Source organism: Rhipicephalus sanguineus, chromosome 3 (genome assembly GCF_013339695.2).
Source record: "Rhipicephalus sanguineus isolate Rsan-2018 chromosome 3, BIME_Rsan_1.4, whole genome shotgun sequence".
Lineage (NCBI taxonomy): Eukaryota > Metazoa > Arthropoda > Arachnida > Ixodida > Ixodidae > Rhipicephalus > Rhipicephalus sanguineus.
Window position 1 is genome coordinate 48,810,470 of NC_051178.1, and position 18,331 is coordinate 48,828,800.

The following is an 18,331-nucleotide window of genomic DNA, read 5'->3' on the forward strand; positions in this document are numbered from 1 at the left end:
TGAAAGAGTTCCTGCCAAAAATTTAACATTTCAATGCAATTTGCTACATTGTGTTCAAACAGCTTCGAAAAGTAAATTTAACGATAATTGGTACTTGCCTTTGAACAAAGCTCAAGTAGCAAGAATCCCATCTTTCTGTTTGTGCACATTGCATTTTAGACCTTAAGGATGTCACACTTTGGCTTATGAGTTGCAATATCACGGCACAATTTATTTTCCCAGGTGAAAATTTCCTGCTGGTTTTCTGCTGGTTTGTGCTGGTTTCTGGTGGAACCAGCAGGACAGCTGCTGGTTTTCTGCTGGTTGTACTGGTTCCAGCAGGGTGCTTGCTGGTTTTATGCTGGTCCCAGCAAGCATCCTGCTGACTGTACTGGTTCCAGCAGGGTGCCTACTAGTTCTGTGTACTGGTTCCAGCAAGATACTGGTTTTCTGCTAGGATGCTGCTGGAACCACCAGGTAACCTGCTGGTTTTCAGTTGGCTTGAACTGGTTCAAGCAATGCACATGAAATCGGTGTGAATTAACAGCTGCAAATCCCCTTTCAAGCATCGTTTTCAGCTAGAAATCGCTCTGGCTTGGAATTTTTCATTCCAAGCTGGCTGGAAATAAGAACCATTCCTAGCTTGAAAGGGCATTTTCAGAGTCGGGAAGTCATATTTTCAGCTGGATATTTTTCCAGTTTCAGTTGGGAAATAATGTGCTAGCAGAAAATTTTCCTCTCTTAAAGTACAAAAACAACTCCAGCTGCATTACAGTGCGCTATAAACAAGTGACGTACATAGCATGGTGTGCATTCATAAGATCATAATCTTCATCACACTGTACATAGTGCACATTTTACAACAGAGATCTAAAGTGTCCCGTACGACAGGGTTACAAAAAATATCGCCGAAAAAAAAAACGCAATTTTATTCGACCTTTCCTGTAGATGTGCGTCCGACCGACACGGCTCATATTGCTAATGTAAACGTCCAACTAAATTTTGGTCATACTTAACCGTTGCGCAAACAGGTAGTGTTCACGGCATAGCGGTTACTTCCCTGCGAAAAGGAGCTTCTTGTTATTATTGTTATGAACATTCACCATTCTCAGCTGCCACGATCGGACAGCAGCGAACTGAAGCGAACACCGCCGTAAAGAACGCGGCATTGCTAAGTGAGGTCATTTTTGTTGACATGTCAGAGCAGTAGTCTCGTATCTTTTCTTGATGTTTTCCGACGCTATCGCTAAATAGTGACCAACTTTATAATATAAATACTACATTGTGAAAAAGTTGTCTTTTTTATTTACGTGTAACAGCATTACAATGGTGGCCAATACACCGTATAAATTATCATGCCATCGCGTAGCGCCGTAGCTTCGTACAGCACATGACGGGTAGTTGTGATGCCTTCTTTGCATGTGTGTGCTCGCCAGTGCAGCGAAGTCGCGAGTTTACTAGCAGAACCTGTGCGGCATTAATTAACATGTTATAGTTTTTGTTCAGTTTCATCTGTGGAAAGTGTAACGAGTCAATAGCAGCATATCCGAGTGGTTTTTGGTGCTGTACTATGCGGCGTCTTGACAGTGCCGATCGAGGGACACCGATTTCCTCAGTTCTCATTCTTCCATTTGTCGGTAAGTGTTGCACATAATATTTCAAATATGTAGCGAACGTTTGTCCCGACCGCTTCTGTGCTTTATTAAGCGCAGTGTCATTGCACCTTGGTGTAGTACGCGATGTATATATATGCGCGAAGCACACATACCGGTTTGTGTAAGGAGTCTTATTTTTTGTCTCCGTGCAACAAAAAGAATTAACATTGTTGCGCATATGGACGAAAACAACGAAGACCAGTGATCGTGCTTGCCGCTCCGGGTTAGAAAGGGAGAATACGAGGTGAAAATCTCTAACTAGCCGGCTGCTCCTGAGCTCACCTTAACGACGTAATAAACGGCCCATTCCAGTCTTAACGGTCGCAAGCCTAACAATATGTTTAAATCTACCTTGTTGAGGGAATTAATGGCTATGCAAAAGTTAGATGTCTGCAGTCGTGATCTGCATGGGCAATCAAACCTTTTATTTTGTTACAGATTGCCTGCGCGTCACTCAGGTGCCTTCAACAACACAAACACCACTGCTGTGGATCAAGGCCTCCTGCGGATCTCTGTCCCAAAAGATTCAAAATGTCAATCGCAAACTGAATTCGCCGGCAAAATGAACTATTTCAAGTGTATACAAAGATTTTTCAGATGAAATATATTACTTCAAATAGACCTTTTTGTGTTATACGTGTTCTTAATGGGATTTTGAAAAAGCTACATCAATGGAACTACAAGCTCTTGAGGGGAGCCAACTGCGCTGGAACCAGCAGCTACTGGTTCCATGGCCTGCTGGTTCCATCACCTGCTGGTTCCATCACCTCCTGGTTCCATCGCATGCCGGTTCCATCACCTACTGGTTCCATCACCTACTGGTTCCAGTAGCTGCTGGGAATGTGCTAATAAACCATCACTACTGGAACCAGTAGCGAACCAGCAGGAAATTTTCACCTGGGTTGCCACAAATGCGCAGTCAATGTTTTTATCTCCACATCCCATATGCCAACTACAGTAACTGTTCATTAAATAAACGTGCACAGATCGTCAGTGATGGTGGTAAAGTTAGGCATTTAGTAAAGCAAATTAGTAGAATATGCAAAACAAATATAGTAGAATAGGCATTTAGTCTGCATTTTTAGGCCTTCAGTAGAATATAAAATGGTAAATATTATAGACCTTTCCTGTGAGAGCTTCCTGGGCATGCTACCATGACATCTGTGTCTATACAGGTCTTAAACGTTTGAGAATGCCTGCTCAAAGGTACACAGAATGGAGATGTCAATCACCACCATCATAATCATAACCATCATCCTCGACCTATTCTACATCCACTGCATGACAAAGGCTTCCCTCAATGACCTTTAATTCATCCTATCTTGCACAATACCGTTTGATGGGAAACGCAGCTAATGATGGAAGCAGGTTAGGTGGAGTGGTGAAACTGAGAAGTTAACAGGAATAAAATGTAGAGGTTTATAGGTAAGAGAAAAGAATAAAAATAAACACTGTACTCACATGTTGAATAGGAAAATTCACTACGTGAGTCCCTTGCTCAGGAATTGCGGCACTTGGGCTTAAGGCAAACGTTGATGTCGTACTTGACGGCTGGAGATTTAGTGATGATGGTTGAGGAATGCCAAATGCCAGGAAAGGAAATCTGTACGCAAAACAAACTGTAGGCTGCTTTTGAGGGGCATCCATGCTGTAATAAGAATAAGAGAAAATATAATACGTCCGCATTTACACTAGCGATGACACGTGTCAGAGAATCAAAAATTGTCGCGTGAATGGGGGAGGCACTGGCAGAAGTACAGCAAACACGGATTGAAATGCGCCAATAAGTAATGCATGTAATTTCATTTACACCATCTTCACTTTGCCACAGCAGTGCAATTTCAAATCGAACACTTACATCAGAGCCAACATTTACTTTAGCAGCCAGATTCGTAGCAACAGTCATTATAAAAAAAATTTCCTATCATGTTTCAATGAGTGAGCACTGTACCTGCAGCAGATGTAAGCCTCACATGTTGATATAATACTGTGACCAAAAAATACTTCTGGGAATGATTGAGTACATTCTAGTATTTTGCTTGCAATAGGTAGCTAGCTACAATTATAAGTAAAATGCTAATAACAAAAAACAGGAACTTATGTTTAAATGGTATCCAAAAATGAGCTTACTTAAGTTTACTTAAGACCCATTTGTGTATACAAGCATTATCTGCACATCTGACTTTTTGCAACTACTACATAAACCATCATGTTGTTCGCCATCTTTCAATGTCAGGAATCACTTTTGTACTGTGAAATGAGCTAGTAATTAGGTGTTAACTAGCGTGGTGAAGTGCACTGAATTCAGAGTTAACATAATTCAAAGTAAAGCTTAGCAACATACCTGTTTTGAGGAATGGGGTCGTGCAATATTGCGCCATAATTATGGTGAGGAGCAGTCATTACTGAAGTCGCAGAGCATTGTACATCCGTGAGAGTAACAGAAACGGTGAGCTCAAGCCAAGCTGAGGAAAAATGCAGCATCTCCTGAGGAACGCAGTTGTCTTTAACAAAGTTCTGCAAAAAGCAAAAAAAGAGAGAGAAGAAAACGCTGATAAACAATCCAGAATAAATAAAATCTGCTGAGGTGTGTCATAACTAGCAACCATGGATCCTTTAGATGCCACTGAATACGAGTAAATTAGTAAGAACTAAGCTTGTGCGAATAGTAAACTTTAGGTTCGAAGCGAATGGTGACTTGGTCGAATAACTTCGAAGCGAATTCGAATAGTATATATCACATATTGTAAAAAACAATTAGCATATTTGTCATGACCCAATTAACCTGCACTATCTTTTTTAAATATTAAACAAGGCATGTGCAAATGTCATTCTTTTTTGGTTCAAAGGGAAGTGGAAGCACCTTGAATAGTAGCGGGATTTGACTTCCGGTAGAATGCAAGTGATAAATTGTAAAATATGTTATGTTTTAAAATTTACTATGCTTAGAGCGTAAAAGCCTATAACAAGCTTTTAAAATTAAAAAAATGATGAATCGATGAGAGGGTAATATGTTCATTTAACATTGAAGCGTGGCTTTGCGGCTGCGTGGATTTCACCTGGATAGGTGTATTCACGGTATAGCGCCATTCCACTGCAGTGAAACCATCTTTACAGGGGGTTACATGCAGTTTATACATACATGTCTATTCGTTCATTTCGAATATTTCGAAATTTCAGGTAATTTAAATTCGTGTCAGTCCGAATTCGAATACTGTAATATTCGCTCGAATATTCAAAGTGCTCGAATATTCGCATAAGCCTAGTAAGAACTTAAAATAGAAATTTTGGCATCTAAGCAATTTCAAAATGTGGAGCCTGAAATACCTAGAACAGCACAATGGGTTACTAAAAGTGCCATAGCAGAAAGTGCCAAAGCAATGTTGATTATCTGGGGTATTTTTTACATGCACATAACCCTAAGTTTTGTGTGAGTGTTTCCCAGGATTCCAGGACACCATTGCCTAGGGGTCATGACATCATCGTGGAAGTGATAAACAGAGTCTACCTCCAATGGCCAACGAGACAAACTGCTCATGAAAAACTTCCCGCGTCTTAAAAGGAACTTGAAAGTGTAAAAGCCACAATAAACAATAATTCCTAAATACAAACCTTGATTATGTCTTCAATGTTGTGAATGTGTTCGTAGAACATGTGCCACGTGTGGAGGTTCAGTGTCTGTGCTGATTTAATTAGATGACCCAGAGCAGTGATGAGTTCTTGCAATACAGCTTCAAAGTTTGCGACCTGTCGACTGGCCTGACGATCCCGAACAGAGGATTGGAGCAGCTGGGATGCGGCAATCAGATCATGTTCTTGTCCCTGAAAAAAAATTGTCAGTTTATGTCTCTTGATCACATCTATTGCATACTATAATGCATGCCATATTCTATGCCAGTTTCATGCCATTTTCAGCACCTTATTCCATAATAGGCCCGTAGCCAGGGGGGGGGGGTCCCCTTGCCCCCCCCCGGAATTTTGGTGAAGTACGTGTTTTTAACAAAAATAAATCAAAATAGGTGTTTTCCTCAAAAAGTCAAGGTTTTCAGCAAGTGCCCCCCCCCCCCCCCCACCCGAAAAAAATTCCTGGCTACGGGCCTGTTCCATACCATACACCATAAAATTTTCCATGCCACTTTCCATACCTTATTCGATACCATATTCCATAACATCTTCTGTACCATATTTTGAACCACATTCCATGAATCCATACTATATTTGCACCATGCTGCATTTTTGCATTGCCGCAATGAGAGCAGCTAATACATGCGTAGTTTGTGAGAAAGTCAAGATTTCACGGCAATAAATTTTGGTGCCGTTACTGTTTTGCCAGTATGACGCAAAGACACGATGTAATACAGTCGAACCCACATATAACGAATTATTGTGTATATTGAACAGTTGTAAAATCTCTTTAAAAATATTTTCAATACATGAAATATTTTAGTATTATATATCAAGTTATCTGTATATATTGAACTTTTTTGTGATCCCCTTCAGATTCAGTATATCTGGGTTTGATTGTAATGTTATGAGTGACCCATACTCGCAATTAAAGCAACTATGGTGGTTGTACGGTCGTACATTGGTTGTATGAGGTTTTGGAGCAAGCTTTGGTTCGACGTAGTTTTTTGAGAGCTAAAATAGCTGGCTATATTTCCAATCAGCCAAATCGCACCAAATCATGTAGTCATTTCAATGAGAAGCATAAGTCTGGGCAGTAGTGTAGTAGCTAAAAGGGAAATGGACAAAAACCCTTTTAGAAAAGTTTCTTCTCACCAGGAATGGGGGTTCCACAATGACGTTCCATGTTTGAATGAAAGCTTGCACTACGTTCTGTAACAGGAGGCACAAAAAAAAAATATTGTTTTAATGTACGACTAAGGAATACGTCACTCCATTGCATGCTTCATATGGAATGCTGCAAAATCTAAAGGAGTTTTCGCACTGTCTGTACTGAACAAAAAAAACAGCATGCCATGCTTGCAGTTAAATATTGACAACATCAGGCAATTCAAAACACGTAGCTTTATTGAGTTTACTTTCTAAAACTCTATATATTTGCAATAAACATGAATTACTTCAACAAAAAAAAAACAACCCAAAAAATACATCTTGGTTGGTTTTTCTTGGGTTAGGGGGACAACTTTCCTGCCATCAAAATATGGGACATGCTAACCAGGGGGAGTGAGGGTGTGACACAGCACGAAGGTAAATTAACTACAATAATTTGGTTTTTAACCTTCTACTGCGAAATTTTATCTTAAAATATTTCATGTTTAAAACAAGAAAAAAGACTAACCGATGCAAACTGAAGTTCAGATACATGGCAGTGCAAACAAAGCTATTTTATGCATCACTGTAAATGCTCCCACATGAAACAATGTTATTTATATCAACATAAAGATTTGGCAACTCAAGTAATAGCCACTCACGAAACAGCTGTGGCTTAGTTTCCACAAGTGATTGATTAAGAGCCTAGGAAGCAGTCGACGCAGCTGCTTTTTCTTTTTTGAAGTCTTATTTGTTGTCAAATCAAACCGCTCTAAATGGTTTGTTCTGATCGTATGAACTCTGAGCAGGTTTGCTCATAGTTCGCCTTTATCAATATTTTGACATTGATCCGGCTCACATACTCTGTGCATCAGCTGCAAGTGCCGTGAACTGCACAACAAGCCGACTTCATTATCAGAAGTTCGGAGTGCTTGCAGATAAGACATCCTCAAACAGCATAGCCATATGCAGCTGAGATCAAGGCACTACCTAATAATAATAATAATAAAGTGCTATAAATGCAATGATTTTTGAAGGTTTTTTTATCCTTTGCACGACATGGGACAACAGCTCTCAATGTGAGACAGTCCAGCGAGTCGCGAGACAAGTGGTCACCCTATTTTGGGTGCTACACCTCTATGCAAGTCTCAGTAAATGAAACTTCCTTCAAACAGAATAAGTTTTGCCAGTCAGTTACTGTTCTGCTTAACTAAACTCCACCATGGTAAAAGTAGCAATCGAAGAAGGTACGCGTAGTGCATTACATATTTACTGATTTATTTTTCACTTGTAGGCTTTCTCAATGTCGTTTTCATGACAGATGTTCATTTCCCATGACTTAATAACATGATGTACTATGACTAGCCCTGTTCACTCCACAACCATGACACCGAAATGCCAAGCACAAGGTTGCGGGTTCAGTTTCCAGCCACAGTGGATGCATACTAATAGGGACGAAATGCAAGAACATTACTGTGCTGCTCATTTGGTGTGTGCTAAAAAACCCGTGTGGCCAAAATTAGTAACAACCTACTACATACGTGAAACATTATTTATGTACTAATTATTAAAACCAATTAGCATATGAAGCAGTACATCAAATCATGAGGCAGGTACCAATTCGAAATGAGGTCAGCAAAATTTGTAAGACGAGAGTACCGAGCACTTACCGCAGGAAAAGGTTCCATGTTTCGCAGTATGCGCACTGCAAATCGCCAGGCGTTTGTCAAGAAACCAAGTTTGTGCATGTGCAAGGAGCTTGCGGGTGCCTTGAAACTTCGAAGCACAAATATAAGTACTTGCAGCCTGTTCAGTGCTGCGTGGTACTGCTGATTGTAAAAGAGCCGGGTAATTCTCGGTAACAGGTGGGAAGTCTTGTTTTTCCTGAAAAATGGAAAAAGAAAAAGCAATCATGGATTATTGCTTAAAGTTAAGGTTTACTGCCATTAACCTTGAGCAATGCTTAACCGAAGAATTTTATGCTGCCATACCTTACAGCAACAAACTGTCATACCTTGTAAGAAAAAATAAATTTGTTTCATAGAGTCAAATTAGGGTAACTTTAGCCAGATATGCATGAAACTATCGCTTAAGTGCAATCCTGTTTCTCAACAATGCTCAGCCACTTGACATAATTAAATCTGCATTCAAGGAGAAGCTATGAAATTTACTAATTTAGTAGGTTTAGGCATTTTCGTTGTGGAATTAAAACTGATCAGCATTATTGTACAAGAATAATTTGCTAGGTGAGGAAGCACAGCAGCTTCATGTAAAGCTTTGCCATTGCTTATTTCAGAATGGGCCCTAGAGGCACAATACAGACCCTAAATGATGCCAACTAGGCCTGTGCAAATATCTGAAAGAATATTACAGTATTCGAACTCCCTTGAACACGAGCTGAAAATTTCCTGAATTTCGTAGTATTCGAAAGATGCATTTTGCATGTAAACCACCTGCAAAGGTGGTTTCACTGCAACTTGTGACCGCTTTGCGGTGAAACCATCTAATCTGGTGAAATCTGTACTGTTGCGAGGCCACACTTCATGGTTGAGTAACACCTGCACTCCGATTAAATTTTTTTCAGTTTAGAAGGGTGTTATGCAGGCTAAGTATGGCAAATTTTAAACTGTCACTTATTTTACCACTTATAACTTGCATCCTGCTACTACTGAAATCCTGCTGCTCTTTGAGTCCAGTTCGAAATGATTCAATACTAATTAGCATCCACTTTGACTTCACTTTGAACAAGAAGAGTGATACTCCCACAAGCCTATTGCACTTAAACCACTGGGAGGTCAATTTAAAACCATGTTACACCTGAACCCGTTTTTTTAACTTAACACCTATATAGCACCCATAAAACTGTGCCCCTTGTTTTTCCTTAAACTCCCGGACTTTTTTTTTATTGTGCATTATGTTTATGGGAATGTTCTGCTTAATGAAAAGCAAACTTGACTTACACTACAGAAAGATTCATGCCATTCAGAACTGTCACCATGCTTGTCTGTGGAAGGCACAATTGAAACCCGTCACCATCTTGCAAGACCATACTGATGTACACTGCAAAAGTGGGCAAAGAAAAAAAAAAGGAAAGTAGCGAGTTATTTTAGTATCGGTAAAGTATAAAAGTCTTCTTTTGCACTGTACTGTTCAAAAGTTTTCTTTTTGATTTGCGCATACAGACACAAAAAGAACACTACTGGCTTCTTCGTGTTGAACGAAGACAAGAAAAACTGGGGTACGCTTGTTTTTTATTTCGCGTCATTAAAATTACTTCAGGGTTTCTTATAAGTGAAAATTAATGCTAGCCAAGGTGCAAAATGAAATGAACTGAGGTCGTCCATGCACAAGATGGTTATGGCTTATTGTTCAGTTCACAGGGAGATATCAAGATAAGCTTAACTTGTATTGAATAGGTCTCACTGGCTTTCATACAGACATGGTGTAACCAGGAGTTGGGAGCAGTTGACCGGTGCTTAACAACAACAGCACAAGAGAAAGAGAACGGAACACTGCACAGTCATGATGAGAATGCAACAAAGAAAATTACGTTGAGCCCCAGAAGTGGCTACGGTCACTATCCAATAGGTATGCACATGATGTGAGACTGCACCGTAAGGGTTAAGAGATGTACTATAGTATGTAACGTAGCACTGTTGCCAAATATGGTAAGCAGTATGAAACAATGAGTTAACTGAGTTAGCAAATTTTACTATCTGAGACAAGGCAGAGAGCAGCAAACTAGTGAATAGGCATTCCCATATCACTGCTGGCACTGAGACCACTACGTTCAAGGCTTAGTAGAAAAAAGTTGTACAAAAATCATGTCAAATGGAGAACTACCAAAATAAAGTCCCCAAATACCAACATACGACAAATCAGTCAAGTGGAAGCCCACACGGCAAAGAAAGTTTAACAAAACAATATGCATATGCATAAATTATTCCATTTTATGAATGTTATGTTTTTGTAGATTTCAGCAAGAACTGGTTGGTTATGTTCTGCATTTCTGTTTTTTTTTTAGTCTAAGAACTTTTACTCATCCTGCAATCTTCTAGCTTCCTTGTTAGTTCAGATGGCAGATCACAACTACCAGAACAAATCATTTGAAGCCAGTTACATTACGAATGTGAGTACGTATTTCTGCTACTGCAAAGATTGTCTTATCGAAACATTTTGTAGCTTAGAAATTAGTACTGAGTGGATGAGAATGTTTCCTTTCACAAATTACAAAAACAGAGACATTCAATAAAGTCACCGTGGTTGCTTTGTGAGGTTCTTCCGGGTGGCAGCCAGAATGAAGACGTGGAATGAGATCCGCGGTACAGTTGTCGCCGGGGGCCGCCGGGAGACAGGCTGTAGTTGACGACATACGTGTAGGGTTTGCGGCCGCCTTTCCAACCGGAGCAGTTAGCCGTGAAGAGCGTTTCCAGAGTGACGCCATTGCGGGGCTGAACGCCGCACCAGCCTTCCGCAGTCCCTTCTTTGACCGTTATACTTTCCCTAGCTTCTCCCCTGACATCGCTGGAACCTAATTGCATAGAAGAAAAAACAGAAAGAAAAGAAGGCTTTAAACAAAGCATGTACGAGACATATTGTCTGCGCTAGTAATTTTCTGCAGTACATATAACTTCATTAATCATGAGAAAATTAGGCATTTTATTAATATCAATTTAAAAACTTGTACATTGTTACCAATAGACACAAACAGCAAATAAACTAAAAAGTTCCCAACTTTCTAAGCGCTCATGGGCATCCAAACCTGTATCTGGGAAACATGCATGATTAATCTACATAACACGCACACCACACCAGTGCATTGGTGTGTTATGTGTGCAACACATTTTAGATCTAGACACACTGAAATATCAGCCTTGCACGAGACGAACATCTATGCACAATAATGAATTATCAAAGACATCTTTATATTATTACGCCTTAAACTTTCAAGCATTTTCAACACAATATAAAGCTTATGAAGACATATATGTTTTTCAGTGATATATTGAAGTATACACAATATGTACATCATTTAATTTAGATTTGTTTTAAAAATGTCAGTCCTTTTGCAATTCCTAATGGTGCCTGTCAACTAAGTGCTTCTCGTATGAAAAAGCAGGGCTGTGCAAATACTCAAGTTTCAAATTCAAAGTGAACAATGCCTAATAGAGAAGTTCGACTGTTGAATTGATGGTTGTATTCAGACTTACAAAAAACTTGAAACAAACAAATACATGGCATTTCAGTGCTTGTAAGAAAGAATGGTTTCACCAGAATGTGAAGCCACTTTGCGGTGAAACAATCTATTAAGAGGAAATAACACTGCCATGAAGGCACATTTTAAGGTTAAGAGTGAATATTACGTGCACTTTGATTAAGTTTCTTTAAGTTTAAAAGCATGTTATATGGGCTTGTGTGGACTAAGCATGGCAAATTTTAAAATGTAACATGTTTTACTGCTCATAACTTGCATTATACTATTATTCAAAGCCTGCGACTATTCGAATTCACTTCAGTATTATTCAATACTAATTAAGGGCGGAGGTGGGGATCAAAGCTGAAATTCTTTATTTTTTGTAGTAGAACAATGAAATTTGGCATGCTTATTGGGAAGTGCACTGGATGACTATTCACAAAGTTTCATTAAGATATCTCCAGCAGTTTTGACATTATAAATTTTTACTTGCATCATTCTTGTACCAAACTTGCAGAAAGCCTGGCGTGACAACAAAACATGGTAAAAGCCCAAAGTCGCCCTTATATTTTAGCCATAGGAATGGTTCATGCTGTGACATTCTCCAAATATTTTTATTACCTCGATTTTTTTTTACACGAAACATTACATCCATGTTTGCATAATGCATTCGTCATTGTCACGTCAAATTAGCTAAAGAGTAAAAAAAATGAGAGAGTAATTTAAAAATACAGGAATGTCACAGCGTAGAGAATTGACTAGGGAATACAATGCAACAGACCTCATGAAAATCCATCAAGCCATAGTCGTGCTACGCTTTCTGCAAGTGAGACAGTCGGGTCAAAACACACTTCTGAGAAAATGGGCGCTAAAGTTGCACAGCCAGTACATGTAAATCAAAATGCCCTGGGGCTATAATATTTAGTGTCTTTGCTTGCAGGGGTTTTCTTATGTCCTTGATCTTTAATTTTTCTGCACTATGTGCTTTCCTTTTTCTTTATTGGTTATTTTTGTCAGCTCTTTGAAGGGTGAGCCTATCAGGTTTAATGCCCAGACTTGCACATTACAAGTCTGTGGCATGCAAATTTAGGTGTGCTGTGGCAGTTATGGCCAAGACATTGGTGGCACAGGAATTTCTGAGTTGTACTCAATGAAGCGAGTTTGGCAGATAAAAATTCGTCCACACCTTTACACAAGTTCATTTGTCACCCCCGCCTTGATATGCTTCATCATTCACCCGGTCGTGGTAATGGTAGTCGGCGAGGCTTTCATTATTTTAGTACATTTACAAAAGCTTGCTGCGAAACCATGCACGGCTTGAAGCGCGCCTAAATTACATCACCACTGAGTGCTTATTTCACCGCGAAGTGCTCGGCCGCGGGGTTCGGGAAGTCGGTGCCCGATATGCTGGGTGGCGGCATTTGGTGGCAATGCACAATATGCCAAGCCGCAGCGATGAAACAGCGGCGTGCAATATGCTTGGCCTCGCATTTTGGGGCGCCGACGCGCGAAATTGTTGCGGTGCTTCGAGCGATCGCTGTGCGACGAACTTCGGGAGATCGAGCAGCCGTGGCCGTGGGGTCCGCGGCGCTGCCGATGCGTCAAATGCCGATCAGTGATTCCGAGCTGCCAGCGGGCGATATCATTAGTTGCTTGCAACAAAGCGCATTGCGGATTGTTCTTCCTCCCAAAGTTCGAATGCGTCGGCGCCGTGAACGTAGTTAGGCCTAGCCACGACTCCGAGCAGTAAGCACGGTCACGGTGTGCGCTGCCGCGGTGCCCGATGTTTCCGAGTTAGTCATGTTCGATCACGAACACAAAAAGTTGTCCCGCGGCGGTCTTCGTCACGAGGTCTGAGATGCCGACGGGCAGAACTTTAACCGCGGGTCCGACGAGTGAATGCAACACAGGTCCGAGACGTGCTTCTGCGATGTTCGCGAAGAGCGCGTCGGGCTATCGCAGTCTGATGCACGGTCTGAGGAATGAGCTTCCGGGTGCAGCTGCTAACGCATAATTATCGTCGACCAGCGAACGCAAAACGAGTGCGAACGCTTCTGTAATTAGCGTGATTTTTGACAGCCGTGACCCCGCAACGCGGAAACCGCAGACGACGCACACCGGGAGCGACCATCGGACCAATGGCGAGGCGCGCTGGAGCATCATGGCGGCCGCGGCCAATCGGGGGCCTCGAAACGACCTTTAAACGTTTGCTTTTTGTGCGCTTGTTTTTAAATGGAGGAGCCAGCTGAGGCGGGGAATTTGAAGACGGAGAAATGCTCTTTCAGACGAGCCCTAGATGGTGGTGCTTGGTCGCGTCGTTGCGGAACTATTATTTTTTGAAAAACGCTTTCTTTTTTGAGATTTCCGCGATAATTTTCGCCACCTCAGCGGGCGCAACAATTTTTAATAGCACTTCTACGTGGTTTTCAGCGACGATATTTTGGAATTAGATAGAAAAAGGGCTACAGAAACTGAAAATGTAATTTTCAGAAAATCAATTTTTTTGTCATTTTTCGCGATTTGATCCCCGCGATCCCCTTAACATTTACTTCGACTTCGCTTTGAACTAAAAAAGTGATATTCACATAGGTCTATCAAAAGGGCATGAGCTAACATACCTTTCTGGCGAATTCTGACATGAACTGAGTAGGAAGCCTTGGCAACCAGTGCTCCTGGTTTCAGGATGAGCCATCCGCTACGAAGGAATGATCTCTCAAAGCTGTCGACTTCAATTCTCTCTTCAGGACAGCTGAAGATTTTCCTGAAGACTGGTGCCGATGTACTCTCCGCAGATGCAACACCAAGCCTGCTATAAATTCGTCTGTGTCTTTCCCGGTCTGAAAATAAAGTACCCAAAAGACCCAACAATGCTCACTTACTAAGTGCCCCATGCTCCGTGGTAAAGAAATTATCATCAAAAATTGTTCACTAGCATAAGAGAAAAGAATAAGTACTAACAGAAAATGAAGGCCATAAATTTTCATTCATTGAATTTTGTTTGCTGGACTAATTGAATCCCTTCATTAATTACTGCGCCTTAACATACCAAGCTGTTACAGGCAGTGTTGTATATAGCGGGCAATTCAGAAAATGTGAGTTACACCAAAAAACTTGTGCAAATGCTTGCATTAATTATAACTATGCCCGCAGGATAAAAGTGCATACCCAGGTTTGAAATCAGCATACCTTTAGAACGTTGTCGCTTTCCAAGGTGAGTGACATGGTGGTTTGGAATTGCCTCAAAATGGACTGAAGTAGTATGGGTGCCTGTAATAAAGAAGTATATACGGTAGTAGCAATCAGGCATGCAGGCAAAATCACTTTTTATTGAGCCAGTCAGAGATAGTACTGGGCAACTTGTAAGGGAAGTGAAAAACTCTTGCATTATTTGTGTAGAGAAAGCCCTCACGCACCAAAGGTGTGAACACGAAAGTAAGCTGCATAGACTTCTTGCGAGCAACAAAGGAAGAAAGAAGAAACAAAAAGAAAGATACAAACATAGAGCTGCTGTTCATACCATTCTTTGCGAATTCCGTGCCTTTGGCAAAGACTGGAAATGGTGGAATTGGGCTTCCTGAAAACAGAAAACAAAAAGATAACATCATATTGATTACCATAGACTTGAATGCAAATCGACTAAGCAGTCAAGATTTTTCAAAGAAACAGTTAAAAGCAACAGTTGTGCTCTCTATGCATGTGAAGACACTCAGATGCCCCATGTTAATGTGTTCTATTTGTTGTGCCTATTCAAAAAAGTTAGGAAAGGGTCAGCAAAGGCATGTGTTTAAAAATAATAATCGCACATATACAGCCTCCATCAAAAGAAACAAGGCCACTTCAGGCACATGACTGTTTCAATGCCCCAGTAGCCTTTTGGGACTCCTTGGAATTTCATGAATAAGAAGGCTTTTTTTTTTAGGCGTGTGCGAATATTCGAGTGTCGAATTCGAATTGAATAATACCTAATCGAATACATTCGATTCGACTTTTGAATAGCTAGTATATGAGGTTTCGAATAATTCGACAGGACGAATATCTAAAACATGACAAAGGCCAATGGTGCAACTTGGTTAGAGTGGGGTGGCTAAAGCTAATGCTAACGTTGTTACAGTAGGCCTTCCGTTACAACTTTCACTGACATTCTGGTTCAGAAGCGAGTGCATGTTTATTTTAAAGGAGATTATGTTATTTCCGCACATAAAAAACGTGAGAAAACCGTCGAGCCCTTCACAACTTCGCTTCCAAAACGAAAGCACGGACTTCTTGCGTACTTCGGTCGCGTATGCTGCAAGCACCGTAAAAGGTCACAACTTTGGCCAGCGAAACCCTCGGTGATTGGCTTCACTCGTGAAAACTTGCTCACGCTGTGCAGTCACCACTGCCACACTGCACCACTCGTTCGGAAACTCCCATCATTCTTGCACGCAGTTAAAGCGCTGCTGTGAACGGGCACCTGAAGATTTTTTGTCCCGGTGCACTCATGACGATGAAGCACAACATTACCATTGTCGAATAAGCCGTAAACCCCATAACATCACGGCGAGAGAGCCTGGAGCCAGGTAATGTGGAACAGCTTGTGTTTCTACATGACAATTTGTAGTCTTTCGGTAGCGGTCACTCACCGCATAATGGGCTCAAGGACATGAGCAGATTTCATTTCTTTGTTCTTTCTTTCAATTTTCAATAACATCTTTTGAGTTCGATATTTGATATTTTTTATCTCTATTCGGCGCTATTCGATTTGAGTTTGATTTGAGATAAAACTGCACTATTCGTACACCCTTACTTTTTTTTGAAGGTGTGAAAAAGTCTGCCCAGCTTCTCACATGAATATATCTTGCATCATTTACAATGCATGTGTTATTCATTCAAAGGCTATATTGAGCTGTAAATCTGATAGAAAATGATAAGCTAAATAACAAATATCACAAGATCAGACCAACTTCCATAGGAATAAAAGAAGTACTTTAAATGAAAAATTCTAAAAGCTGAGGCTTCACGAAGCGCCGTATTTGTGAAATAAGTGGAAAAATTAAGAAGCATGTTATCAGAATATGTTATTATATAACCAGTGTTCACTAACCTGAATCAGCTTGACGTAAGCCGAGTTGAATGTCGTATGCCCTTCGGTGAGGAGTTCGACCTGTCTGAGTTCCATTGTCGTGCATATCTATTCCAGTGTTGCCACATTCACCATAGCAGTGGCCATCACCTGCATACAAGACGACACGTGTCGGCTGAGTGCAGTCAAAGTGGCACTTCTACAAGGGCAAGACTCTTGATGCAGGCAAGTTTTGCATTGCATAATTGTCCTCATAACAACTGTGACTGCATGTCTCTTGTGAGAGGAAGGAATGCTTGTGATAGTCCAGTTACTTTCTATATTAGGACTCTCCTTACCACAGGGAACTTCTACAATGAAGATGTTGCGCAAAAAATTATCCTTCGGAACGTGCTTGAAGCAAGTATCCCATTAATCAGATGTTCCTTGAATTCCCATCGTTAAGAAAACTGACTGCTCATCCAACCCTCTTTTCCACCTGTTATCAGCAGTAACAAACAATCATGAGAATTCTCGAATCAAACTTATATAAAGTTATATTATATAATACAACTGTTATGCCAGGACCACCACCAATGCACAAATGACAATGTTAACTCAGGATGAAGAAAAATAAGAAATTGGGTTCCCAAGTCCTGCATACCATGGTGACGGAGCTTGTGATCTGAGAGACGCCAGAGTGACCACTCGAAGTCGAGCTCTTCGTTGGTGTCGCAGTCCAGGCACAATGCCGTGAGCACCACTCTTTCGTGACTTCGAACTTGCCTCTCGAAGCCGCATGACCGGCACTTTAGCTCGATGAGCCTGGAAGGTGACAACAATGTCAAGAAATGATCAGCGCTGCCTGCAAAACAGATACTGTTCTGCTAGCTCATATGTGTACGAGCTAATGAGCTGCACGAGAACAGCGCTGTCTCACTGCAAACGATAATGAAGGAAGGCCACTCCAAGAAATACAATGCAGAAACTTACCACTGCAAAGAAAGAGCCCCGAAACAGCAACTTTGCATACTGAGGCCCTAATAAACTGCTGCCAAAAGAATAGTTTCCTGAACACAGGATGACTACAGTGCTATAACCTCATGTCATTCTCTAGCTGGCTGTTGTGTTGCTATTCAGTGAAGAAATTCTAAATTTTTTCCACAAATACACATTATAGCTATGTGTAGAGCTGAAATGTTAATATTGTTCAAGGCACAATGCAAGCACTGGGTTGAGCCCTCACGCTGACACATGCACAACCAATTCTCATGAAAATAACACTGTGTCTTGCATTGGCATGCTCTTTCACAGATGCAATGAGCTAACAGTATGTATAGTGGTGCTTACGAAATATTGTTATGCAAAAGCTAAGAAATGACGAACGTACCCTCTGCAATTCTCTTGATATTTTAGGTACCAATCCGCCAGTTAATCAATCAATCAACCATAGTCAACCAATCTGTCAATATTCGTGTCTTAGGTACCAATCCATTTCTTTATCATAATTCCTTACAATTTACGTATATCTACAGATGTGTTAATGTGTGTAATCCTAACCGATGCAGTACACAATGCACATGTGCCCCCCTTCTTTCCCACATTGCAGACACACAAGATAATGATGTCGAAATGTGATCTGGGCCTCTGTTATGAATTCAAATTATATAATAAGGGCTGGCAGCCCGT

The 18,331-nt window shown here is 40.9% G+C and overlaps 1 protein-coding gene across 1 annotated transcript in view; it reads right to left on the reverse strand.

Annotated features, from left to right (window-relative positions):
- LOC119385456 (uncharacterized) overlaps nt 1-18,331 on the reverse strand; it is a 529,083-nt gene that overhangs the window by 53,257 nt on the left and 457,495 nt on the right. The window contains exons 16-27 of the mRNA XM_049413202.1: nt 17,307-17,467; nt 16,685-16,813; nt 15,119-15,175; nt 14,788-14,868; nt 14,220-14,438; nt 10,666-10,938; nt 9,368-9,467; nt 8,078-8,291; nt 6,414-6,470; nt 5,247-5,456; nt 3,979-4,151; nt 3,096-3,282 (exon numbers count right to left, since the gene is read on the reverse strand). Coding sequence (XP_049269159.1) covers nt 3,096-3,282; nt 3,979-4,151; nt 5,247-5,456; nt 6,414-6,470; nt 8,078-8,291; nt 9,368-9,467; nt 10,666-10,938; nt 14,220-14,438; nt 14,788-14,868; nt 15,119-15,175; nt 16,685-16,813; nt 17,307-17,467 — 1,861 coding nt within the window. The remainder of the gene's footprint in view (nt 1-3,095; nt 3,283-3,978; nt 4,152-5,246; nt 5,457-6,413; nt 6,471-8,077; nt 8,292-9,367; nt 9,468-10,665; nt 10,939-14,219; nt 14,439-14,787; nt 14,869-15,118; nt 15,176-16,684; nt 16,814-17,306; nt 17,468-18,331) is intronic.